The 11,691-nt window shown below is 46.2% G+C and overlaps 1 protein-coding gene across 3 annotated transcripts in view; it reads right to left on the minus strand.

The window, feature by feature from the left end:
• Nucleotides 1-10,881, minus strand: part of PTPN1 (protein tyrosine phosphatase non-receptor type 1) — a 68,871-nt gene extending 57,990 nt beyond the window's left edge. Inside the window, exon 1 of one of the 3 annotated variants that reach the window (XM_049649871.1) lies at nucleotides 10,647-10,881. In XM_049649871.1, the coding sequence (XP_049505828.1) occupies nucleotides 10,647-10,709 (63 nt within the window). In that variant the 5' untranslated portion in view covers nucleotides 10,710-10,881. Of the gene's footprint in view, nucleotides 1-5,483; nucleotides 5,729-10,646 lie in introns of those variants that run through there. The other 2 variants (XM_049649873.1, XM_049649872.1) reach the window with 2 other exon arrangements.
• Nucleotides 10,882-11,691: the final 810 nt, after the last annotated feature.

Raw genomic sequence — 11,691 nt, forward strand, 5'->3', positions numbered from 1 at the left:
GACCAGAAATTCAGATTTGTATGTGACTTCTCCTGAGTTAGAAATAATGACAAAAATTTTAACTTTTTTAAGGAAAAAACCACTGTGTGGACCAAGCAAAACAGGGCTGTGGGTGGCTAGTTTGTGACAGGTAGGCAAGAGGACAGAAAACGGAGTAACGGTCTAAATCTACAGACTATCTCTTCCATGTCCTAACAGATCAGGAAGCTTCGCACAATTCCTCGTCTCTCGTGGCAGCCGTGCGCCAGCATGAACACGGCCACGAAGCTGCTGCCAAGCTGGATACGGGACACGGGAGATCCGGCAGAGAAGAACATCAAGGCTCCGACACCTCATTGTCCTCCGCAAACGTTTCCTGCTATTAAAGACCAACTGGTGGCGTGCCACGTACGGGACTGCACGTAAAGCACTTTGCACGCTGCCTGGGGCACATAACAGAACCCAGTAAACGCTGGCTACTCGCGGGGTTTTATTGTGAATGAGGAGAGAACATGGATCAGACGGTGCGATTGTCCCTTGGATGGGCGATGTTCAGTCCAATTACAAAACCCGATAATCCTTTTTAGACACAGAAAGAATTTCTAAGGAAGCAGTTTCTAAAGAAACGACATTCATCAACGTGGTAAGCAGCAATTTTATAAAATAATCTGATTTACGCTCTCACGGGCGTTTCCATTACTTTTAAAGACGTAATAGTGGATTTTTAAAGTTTTAATTTGAGCAAATATGAAAATTTAAAGATCCATCTCACCATTAGGTAAAGGCGAGCACATAACATATAAAGCTGCCAAATCGGCAAGAGTAGGACACGAAGCCCCAAGTTTTCCGGAAAAGTTGCCCCATTCTCCTGGCTCCTCATGTGACTGTGCGGTTGTAGAATGCCAGCTCCCGGTCATGCTGTAGGGCCATCCGGTCTAATCACCACATTTTACAGATTCTGCGTGTACCTCTGTCAAGGCCCCACAACAGTCAAAGGCCTACGGAGAACCCAGACCCAGGCGTCTTTTTCCATTACCTCACAAATCCCGGGGGAGATGTATGTTCAGGGCGGTTGGTTAAGGGTGGGCAGCAGGGCAGCTTGGGACTAGAGCTGGGAAACACAACTGTTCTGTGTGAAACCGACCAGCACGGGAGGCAGATCTAAGGCCCAGCCCTTAGGAGCAAAACATCCTATCGACCGCGGGGGCAGGGTGGGGAAGGCTTCCGACAAACAGCCACTAGGAGCCGAGCTTGCCTAGCACATCTCACAGTCCGTCGTGGTCTTTTGAAAATCCTCTAACATTAACTGTGCCCTTCTGGCCACCGGCTTGAAGCAAGAGCCCCAAGCCTCTACGAGAGAATCTAATTCACTCACTGGAGAAGCAGAGATGTATGTCCCTAAGCAAAGGAATCAATGATTTTAAATAATGTTACTAGGCTTCAAACTGTCCAACTTCCAAAGTCCTGAGAAAATGTTTTGTGAAATGCAGGCCAGTGGAGAATATAGACTGTGTCCTACATTCAAAATGTGTCTTTCTAGAAAGCATGTTTTAATGTCAAAGGATATAAAGCAAGCTGTGAACAGGGACTAAAATTAGCTCAAACCACAAATAACCTAACATACTTATCACTTCCTTATGATCAACCTACAAAAATCAAACACTAGAAGCATTTACAAAACTAGGGGTGTGATGCTAATTTACCCCTTTAACTCCAGCTGTATCCTTTCCTCCTTCTAAAACAGCCCTGACTTGTAAACATGACTAAAAAATGACATTTTATTAATTTGAAGGCAAGTACGAGGGAAACCATTCGAGCTAAGTTTTGCCCTGTAAATAAACCAGCAAGTACCGAGCTGTTCTTAAGTGGTTAGAATGGTAACCACCTCCTCAAACTGAAGATAGGAAATTTTAGATGACGGACCACACCCATCTCCAGCTGCCTTTCACACCGAGAACTAGGGACACACCAGCTCCTACTTCAAACCAAAGCTTGCCTCCATCTCCCAAAACCACTTATTTCCTACTTTCAAAAACAACAGCTTCCAACAAACAAAGTCGGTTGGGAAACACAAAAGTTTCTTGTCATCAAGTAGTGGAACAAGTTGCAAAAGGAAGCGTAGTTGACAAATACACATTCGCAAAAAAAAAAAAAAAAAAAAAAAGGACTCGGTTACATTTCAGCTTCTTTTACAGTCATCCTCTCTGCACGATGACTATGCTCTGGTAAGTTTTCTGGGGAAAATACAAGCTCACAAAGGATGGAAACAAGTGGTCAAATAAAGGTGAGTACAGGATCTGCCAACCACCTCTGTCTGAGGCGCACTGAATACACTGTCACCCAAAGCCCCAGGAGCATTCTCATTAGCAGGCAGGATGACAAGGGAAAGACCTGGGCAGACCCGCAGCAGGGACAGATGAAATAAAATACCACTGGTGATGCTGATATTCCCAGGGTATATTGAGAAAAACTGTCAGTAGGATGTGAAGGAATATTTAATACACTTGGAAACAGTACCATGATGGGCACACAAAGGGCTCATTAAAACCCAGCATCACAGGGACGTGGGTTCTCAAGGAAGGCGTAACAGACATGACCAGCTTATCCCTCAGTGTGGCTACATCACCTGGCGTACTAGGAAGAGATTGCTCCAGAAATGTGGCTTGGGGCTTGAAACCTGACCTCGCACCCCTGTGCTTCACCCCTTCACCCCACCTCCGAGGATGATCAGAACGACCCTGACAACAGGGACGTGGGTGTCCATGTCGTGGAGAAGAATAATGGCAAGGCTCCTAACTTTAAGACGCCATTAAAAGGCAGTTCAAATCAGAGGAAAACCAAAGGGAATCAACAACCAAGAAGCAACAAACAAAATCTCCTCCCCTCAAGAAGACCACAAAGTGTCTCCTTAGAGGCACCTTCTCTCCAAGCCACACAAATATCTACGATATTTATGGATATTTATGACCGAGTGAAGGCATTTCTTTCCTTCACCCTTGCGGAAGCAAACGAAGCCCTCTTTGAACACTGAAGCGGTACGAAATCTAGAAGATAAATATAACCGTGACAAATGTTTAACCATCAAGGGAATTTAAAGCTGATTTACCACATTATGTTAAATGCAGCTTGCCTATTTGCTCTCTTGAGTGAAGTTATATTCAGAAATGATTTCACCCACGGACATTTTTAAGTAACCTCCTGTGCTTAAGAGAACTCCAACTTTTTGGAATAATGACTTGATGTCTGCTTTCCTGTAAGCCATCTACGACAGTGTATCATTTTCTGAGTAATCAGTCCTCATTAGAATAAAAACTAGCTAAGCTGTTTAGTGAAACTTACTGTGGCAATTTTAAAATGAGATTCCTCAAAAGGAAGAGATACACCAGTAAGAGATCCATTAGGTAAGAAAAGTCGGGGGTGGGGGGCCATTTCATGAGAATAACAGCGATCAGGAAGACTTTTTCCTTCTCCAATCACTAACTAATACGTTTTAAAAACACAATTTTGGAAACCTAGTTTTGCTATGCTCATCTTATCTTTGCAAGTGGTGTCGCTTGCCCACAAAAGCCACAAACACAGTCGAGGCTTTTCCTTCTTCATCTGTAAAAGAAAACATGTCTCACCCAGTCTTTGGGAAGAAGCTTCTGCAAGTAAGAGAAGGAGCCCAGGACACAAGCCAACACGGGCCCGAAGGTTTACTTCAGCAAGTGGTTAACCCTCAATTAGGATCCTGAATTTCCTGGCACAGTACCAGATTAAGAGTAGTAAGGAATACATGTACGTTTCCGGAGAAAATACAGCCCTTAAGTGTCACTTTGCTAACAAGCCATGTGTACTTTGTCAGTGCACATGGCAGCTTGAAGCACCAATTCTACCTAATCACCAAGGACTGTCTGCGAAACCTACTGCCTTGGGTAGAATCATATGCCTTCAAGAACTACAAACTGAATCATGTCACAGTTTTTTTTTTTAATACCAGAAATCATTTATCAACAGTTACTATTTTGTCTGCAGTGTGACTCGTCCGCCTCAATCAATGGATTTGGGGAACTGGACTTTTCCTTGGCTGTTTATTTCGAAGAAAAAAAAAAAAATCTACCATGTGAAACTGGAAAGGTCCAGTTTTCAGACATTCACAATTTACAAACTGTCAGTAAGACACTCGTGATTATGTCAAGCTGCCTAGTTAAAAGGGCAGCAGCTAGGAAACCATGAAGCCCACTTCTACAAAGAATTATTTCTAAAACGCTGGAGACTTAGGTACTTTCTTCTCCAACATGGCAGCTGTGTAAACTATCATACTATTCAAATGAAGTTTAGACCACATGTAGGTTTCTTTCTAAAATTACATCATAAAGGGCAGCTACTCTTCGCGTACCTAGCTGGGGTTGAATCTTTCGTAAATTCTCAAGAATCAGTTCCTCTATCTCTTACAGGAAAAACCACCCAATTGCTACTTAGAGAAAAACTGCAAGCATATCTCTTGTGTCAGGTCAAATGAACCTTTCTTATTAAAAGTGCTTAATACCTCTTGGGAAAAAAACAAAGACTAAATTCTTCTGAAGCTCCAGCTATGCTAACAAAACTCCTATAAATTTTTGAGCCTAACTGTGCTCACCAACACCCACACACCTTACAAAACCGAGTAACCACTGCAGCGTTTACAAGGATTACTTCGGGAACACTAAATTCTCTTTGTGAGTACACTGAAGACTTTTATTACTTGACATGAACTCAGATCAGTTAGGCCAGGATCATTTTTGACAAAGGAACGGACTAAAGAAGAAAGGAAGGAGCCCATTTAGCATACTTAGTGACAGAGCTGGGACCAAACAGAAAGCAAAAGATTAAGCTACTCTCCCGGGCAGAAGGGTGGTCTGATCAAAGACCAAGAATGTTTGCCTTTACCATTTACACTTTGAAAAAAAAAAAATCAAAGACTTCATAAGGGATGTTACTTTATGGAGAACCGTATTTTATATGCCATAATCAAAAATACTTTACAAACCAACTACATGCACAGCCCTTCTAGAAGGCACATGAGAACAAGTCAACAGGGAGGAGGACAGAGTAATTCAATAAATGTTAGATATTAGCACCTCCAATTTTCCCATTAAGTTTGCCTGAGGGCAAGCGCAAATTCGTTATTAAATGTAAAGTTCCTGCAAAGAAGCTGGCGGTGTCCGCTCCTCCTAGGTAAGAATTGAAGCCTTTCTTCCAAGCCACCACCACAGGCAGTACTAAATTGCCTCAGGAGGCCGTACCTTAAAACTGGTGGTTTTCTCCAAGACTGACCTCTGCTCCTAGTACTAGTGCGGATAATCTAATTGTTTCTATCATTCCTTCCCCACCTAGAATGGGAGCTGGGAAACATGTGTTGTTCAGCTTTATATTTTGCCAGGGCCTGGCAAAGTGCTGCCAACCAATTTAATCCCCACATTTCTTAGGCACTTGGTGCCAGGTACAGACGATGCCAAGAGGAGTGAGAGAGGGGAAAAGCTGACCTCAACAGCGTGGACTCCAGAGGACACAGGCCCGGATAGAAAGGAACAGTGGCTTTAGATGAGGCACGTACGAAGCTGTCTGGAAACACACACACACAGGTGAGAGAGCAAAATCCAAAGCAAGGAGGCACACGTTTGAGCCGGGCAGCGCAAGCCGGACTGTGGGAAAGGCAGCCTGGACAAAGGGGGAAGTCAAGACGCACGAGCGGAAGAGGAGTCTGAAGGACGCTGCACTCCTGGCGTGGCTACAATAGAGGGGCCAGGGAGAGGATGGCCGGAACCCGGCTGCCATGCTACGCAGTCTAGACCTTACAGGGGTCAAGAAAGCCCAAGAAGCAGTTACGCAGAGTGACAGGCTGGGGTCTGTTTTAGACACAATTACTCTAGTGATAACTGTGAAGAACATACACGGTCGGGACAGGGGCGGGGAGGAGGTGCAAGGAGACCATGTGGGCACCGTACCAATTCATGACTGGTTTCCCTCATTTCTGCAGTGTGAAACTAGAAACGACAGGAATTATTATAGGCAAAATTTGAGAACTCAGACCACTGGGATAGTAGGAAGGACGCCACGGTGACCAATCCACGCGAGGCGGTAGAGGGAATCGAGAACTGTCCCCAGCATTCATGGATATTCAAAACACGCACATCAAATGACTGGTACCAAACTACATTGTCTTGGAAACAACAACCCAGCTAGACTTCCCATTTTCCGGAAGAAGGACCCAGCGAGGCTTCCCATCTTCCAGAACGTGGGCAGCCGGAGGAAGCACACCCAGCCTACTAGTCAGTATTGTTGGTTACAAACTAACAAATTGACAAAGTAACAAAAATGAACAAATAAACATGAACACCGGGGAGGACTGACTGCCAGCTCGTGCAAAGATATGCATGGGCTCAGGCAGGCTGACAAAAAAGTACCTGCAATTCAAACCACGGCATAGGACATAAATCGCCAAAAGGATTTAAATTGCAATTTAAAGGTCAGAAAATAGGCCGTTCAAAAAGTGGGGGGAAGGGGGGCATGAGAGGGGGGAGAAAAGGCACAATTATTTCAACACTGGATAGTCTGAAAATTTCCTCGAAGACATTTTTAAATGTGCCTTTATGATGAAATGCAGTATACACTCAATTACATTATTGAATCCTAGGCATTTTTACAGGTTTGGGGAAGCTGCTCATGTTGAAATGCAAATGCAGTGCCCTCCCTCTCCCCACCCACGAGAGATCGCGGCAAATGAAACGGCCGTATTACCGCGATGGCCCAGCTGCCTTTTCAGAGCCTCCTGATACAGTTTACATACTTCCCAAAGTACCAAAGTATACCTATAAGCATGCCAGGGATGCCAAAGAAATAATGATCACAAAGCGTCCTCTCCTCCACTCTTTCTACTTGTGCTCCCCGTTAATTTGAGTCCAGACAATGAAGAAGGTTTTCACACCATTTCCAAAGTGGTGATCAGACACCTAAATTTAGTTCACTCAGACCAGGGCTACACGAGAACATTTAGATCTGATGGGTCACTCAAGATGACTAGAACTTCCCAATCTCTCCGTGTCACTTCCGTTTGTCTTTTTTTTTTTTTAAGTGAGTCATAGCGTATAGATCTTTCTCCTCTACACAAAATACAGTTTTTCTCTGAAGAGAATGGTATTTACATAAAAATTATTGGCAAATTTTAACATTCATCATTTTGGAATTGTAACAACATAAGCTGCATACAGCAGTAGGAATTTTAGTGAACTACTGTTACAACATGGTTTTAACCTAGTCAGGCATTAGATCGCATTTCATAATGAAAGCAGCTATAAAAACAAATGTCAACTGGAAGAGTGACCCATTTTACAAAGCCTGCCTCTAACATGGGATAAACCTTGACTTCAAGTCACGAGCTACTGTTGCAATCTTCTTTATCTGAAACAATCAAGTCATTCACGCCGGAAAATGGTGAACAGAAATGGTGTCAGAGAATCAAAGAACGGGAGAAAAGACACACGGCAAAACACCTGACCCAAACCTTAAACTACACACGGAGGACAGCTTCTTAGCCGTTTTCATTCATTGCAGCCCTCTCCCCTCTCATTCGAGCTCCCAATACCAATCCCTTTTCCCCCGTCTGCAGTCTCTCTGCTCTTCCGGCCAGCCAGCCCACCTCAAACTCCGGGCTCCCTAAGTCTTACGTCCACTGTTCAAAACAGACAATCGCTTAAATGACAGACAACACGTTTTAAAGCCATCTACATAAGCGATCAAAGCTCATTTTTTATAGATACTAAATGCTTATTGGTACCTGTGCTGTCAGGATTGACAATTAAACACTCATTTCTGCTCAGTTTATCAGGTTGAGCAGCACAGAATCCTTGCCTGAGCATTTGTTCTCTGAGCAGCCACATTCCTCCACATTCAAAAGTCTACTTCGCCCTTTGTTCTTTTCCCAATTGCTTCCAAGTTTTTGCATCTTTTGTTTTAGTTAGGAAAGTATAGTGAGAAACAACCGCACTGCCTCACTTACAAAGTTTTAAGCCAAAATTGCATATTACTTTTCTCATCACAATAGACCAACAAGCAAGCTCAAAATGACTTCGTGTAAGGCTACCCTCATTGTGCCATGCTGTAAAATATTAATTTTTTTACTTCTATTTTCTACCAAACAGTAAATACATTTTTCTGAATGCTTGAAAATAATGGCTTTTGGTAAACTGACACATACTTTGGGAACTTTGCCACTTGAGACTCAAGGTCATTTGTATTCTATGTTTTTAAAAATGCTACAGTTGCCCAATAAAGAGCCGCCTCCAAACTCGAAAAGGAGCGAAGATTCTGATTTCAATTTTAGAAAAGAAAAATATCTGTCTGGTATAAGTGAGAAATCCTATAGCAGACAATTCTCTAAAATAAAAAGAAACCACCTCTGGGGCGCCTGGGTGGCTCACTCGGTTGAGCGTCCGACTTCGGCTCAGGTCATGATCTCACAGTTCATGAGTTCAAGCCCTGTGTCGGGCTCTGTGCTGACAGCTCAGAGCCTGGAGCCTGTTTCAGATTCTGTGTCTCCCTCTCTCTGCCCCTCCCCCCACTCATGCTCTGTCTCTGTCTCAAAAATAAATAAAAACATTAAAAAAAAATTTTTTTTTTTTTTTTTTTAAAGAAACCACCTCCAGGAATGTGCAATCCACGAAGATGCTGGGAGAATCTCCACACGATGCCATTTGACTAACTCCTGGTGTTCAAAAGTGGTAGGCTAACATACAAACAGGGAGGGAAATTAACCGAAGACCAACATGCTTCAAGCTGGTGGCACGGATAACACAGTACTGACAATGCTTGGGTGATGGGTTTCCCACTCTGCCCTAAAACAGTAAGAAATAAAAATCAACCAAGAACTTTTTGTAACATAAATCTGTCGTTGCCAACCCAGTTCCACTACAAAAGATTTTCCCCAGCGCTTCCCAGAGGCCACCTCCACTTGTGATGGGCTGTGTCACAATCAACACTTCAAACTAACAATTTTTTCATTTAAAGCCACTTGGGATTCTACTGCATTAAATCTGATGCAGAAAATCTGTCTACACATTCTCAAAGTCACTAGTGGAATTCATTCAATTAACTCAGAGACCAGACAGAATACAAATTTTATATATTGATTCCTCATACTTATATAGATTACAGTGGTTGTAAATATTAGTCTATCAGAAGTTAGTATCCATTACAGTCCTAGTAAGAAGAATCCTGTCAAATAAGCTTGATGCAAATCCACATGAAGCCCAGCCTGCCAAAAAAAGGCTTTTGTTAGTCAAGCATACCAAAGCACTGCTTAAAGCTTTTTTCCTTTTTAAGTGGAGCTCAAAATAGATTTTAATGCTACCAGCTGATGGATCTTACAATTTGCCCTTTGAGCCTATAAGCTGAAAGCAGAATAAAGTGCATTCTCCCTTTGCACGAGTAACAAAATCTCTCCATTCTGTCCATCGCTCACTTAAAATGCCAAGTGTGGTTTTGGTGAATCCTCGCAACCCCCGCAATGACATTTAATCGGGAGCGCGTATTTTCCTTACAGGATCTAGCTGCTTGCGGAAGCAGGCCCTTTCGTGTTGTCAATGGGGTGCTGCAGAGGCAGGTGAGATCCTACCTTCCTAACCTTCATTTATGGACCGCCCAACCCACAAGGAAAGGGGGACCGGGAAGACTCAGCCATGCCAAAGAGGAGAAGACGTCCGTTGGGGAAAGAAGCGGTTTTAGAGAGGGCAACAACGCTGCCCTTCCCTGCCTGGAAAGGTATTTCATTTTGGCCCAAGAGGAGTGGGTATTGCAGGCCTTCTGGCTGCAAAGCGCTTTAGCCAGACCATCTCAGGGTTTGCCGCTGCTTCTCACTCGGCTCAAAGCTGGTCTGCTCCTCGGACAGATCGCCCCTGATCCCCTCCGAGGTAGCCCACCCACCTTCCGCGCAGCGACTCTACCCCGGTATGCGGTGTTGTTTCCTTCACAGCACTGGCCGCAACCCGAAATTATTTGCTCGTGTGTCTGACGGCCCTGTTCGACTCTAAGCTCCGCGAGAAACAGGGTCTCGTCTGTCTTGTTCTGCAAATACTACTTCCAGGGCCATGCCGGGCATGGAACAGGCGCGTCAATGCATGTCCACTAAATGAATGAACGGGAAGGGGGAAGGGGACTGTCATCCGTGGGACCTGACACACACCGAGACTAGGGGAAAGGAAATGCGAAGGAGGGCGGGGGGAGTAACCCTTTCCCCCAGGGAGACAAAGGAAGAGAGCCTGGGGTGGTCCGGTCTGGAAAAGGAAGTCGTGGGGGTGTTCTACCAACCCCAGGGGACAAAGAGTGGCTAAGCAGGGGGGCGGGGTCAGGGTGCGAGGGATTCGCGCTGAGAACCCAGACCGGCGGCCTCCAGGCTTGAGAGGTCAGCCGGGCAGGAGGATATGAGGTGGGTGGGGGGGATCAAAGGGGTTTGTGAGGCCCGGGAGAGACGCAGGCCCACCCGAGGGACAAAGAGAGAGGCGGCCGGCCTCCGTCGCCGTCGGACCGAATCCTCAAGCGGCAGGGCCGAGGCGGAGGGCGAGAGCCAGAGGGAGGACGGGGCCCGGGGGTCTGAGGGGAAGGTTCACGCGGCCTAAGCGAGGGGCCTGCCGCGCCCCGGGGCGCTACCCCACCTGGTAAATGGCCGCCCAGCTCCCGGCCTTGTCGATCTGTTCGAACTCCTTTTCCATCTCCATGACGGGCCAGGGCGGCTGCTGCGCCTCCTCTTGGGCCCACTGCACGGTCTGCCGCTCTAGGCCGCGCCGCGCTCTCAGCTCCGAGCCCCGCGGCAAGCCTCGACTCCCGCCGCTACTGCCGTCCTGGTCGCCGCTGCTTCTTCATGTCAACCCGGCAGCCGGAAGTACGCACCGCTCTGCCGCAGGCTCCGCCCCTCGCGTGAGAGAGCCAATCAGCACTCGAAAATCTCGGCAAGCACTTCCGCGGGGCGGAGTCGGGGGGAGGGGCTGGGGAAGTGGCCTCAGCCCCGCGAGATATCCAGCAGCGTGCGCTCCCTCCTTCCCCCCCGCCTCCAGACCTGGGGCTCGGGGCTTGGGCGTGGCGTGCGCCCGTTGCCTAGGCGACCCCGGGAGTCCCGCCCACGGAGCGTGCGTTTGCGAGGCCCCAGTGGAACTTGGGTTCAAGTCTCGACGCGGCCGGTTGAGTCAGAATGACCTTGAAGTAGTCATGCATCTTTCCTGCAGCGCCAAGGCCCTGGCCTTAGTGCTGCAAGCTGGAGTATGGGCCGAGGGCTGCATGCCTTCCATCTCTAGGCCAGATGTCTGCCCCTTTTTCTGAGGGTACGCGCCTTGTCTGAAACGCAAGATTTCTATTTGAAGTCTCCTAGCCTGGGCGCTACAGAAATGAATGGATTGGGGTCTTGGAATGATTGTCAGTATTTCTCAAAGTAGCAAGGAACTCCTGCTCGAACTGGACTCGGTGGAGCACAAATCCCATAGTACATCCACGCGTTGAATAATGTAGATTTCTGGAATCACCTTAAAAGGATTCAGATACCAGGAATCTGTATTATTCACCAGCAACTCCAGCTACTGTACCTGTGATCCTTGAAGCACGTATGAGAAAGACTTCTCAGGTTGCCTTCCCGTGGGTTCTACTTTAAGTCCTCCATTTCTGAGCTTGCACATTATGTGAAGATGGTGAACTCCATGGGGTCAGAGA

Source organism: Panthera uncia, assembly GCF_023721935.1.
Source record: "Panthera uncia isolate 11264 chromosome A3 unlocalized genomic scaffold, Puncia_PCG_1.0 HiC_scaffold_11, whole genome shotgun sequence".
Lineage (NCBI taxonomy): Eukaryota > Metazoa > Chordata > Mammalia > Carnivora > Felidae > Panthera > Panthera uncia.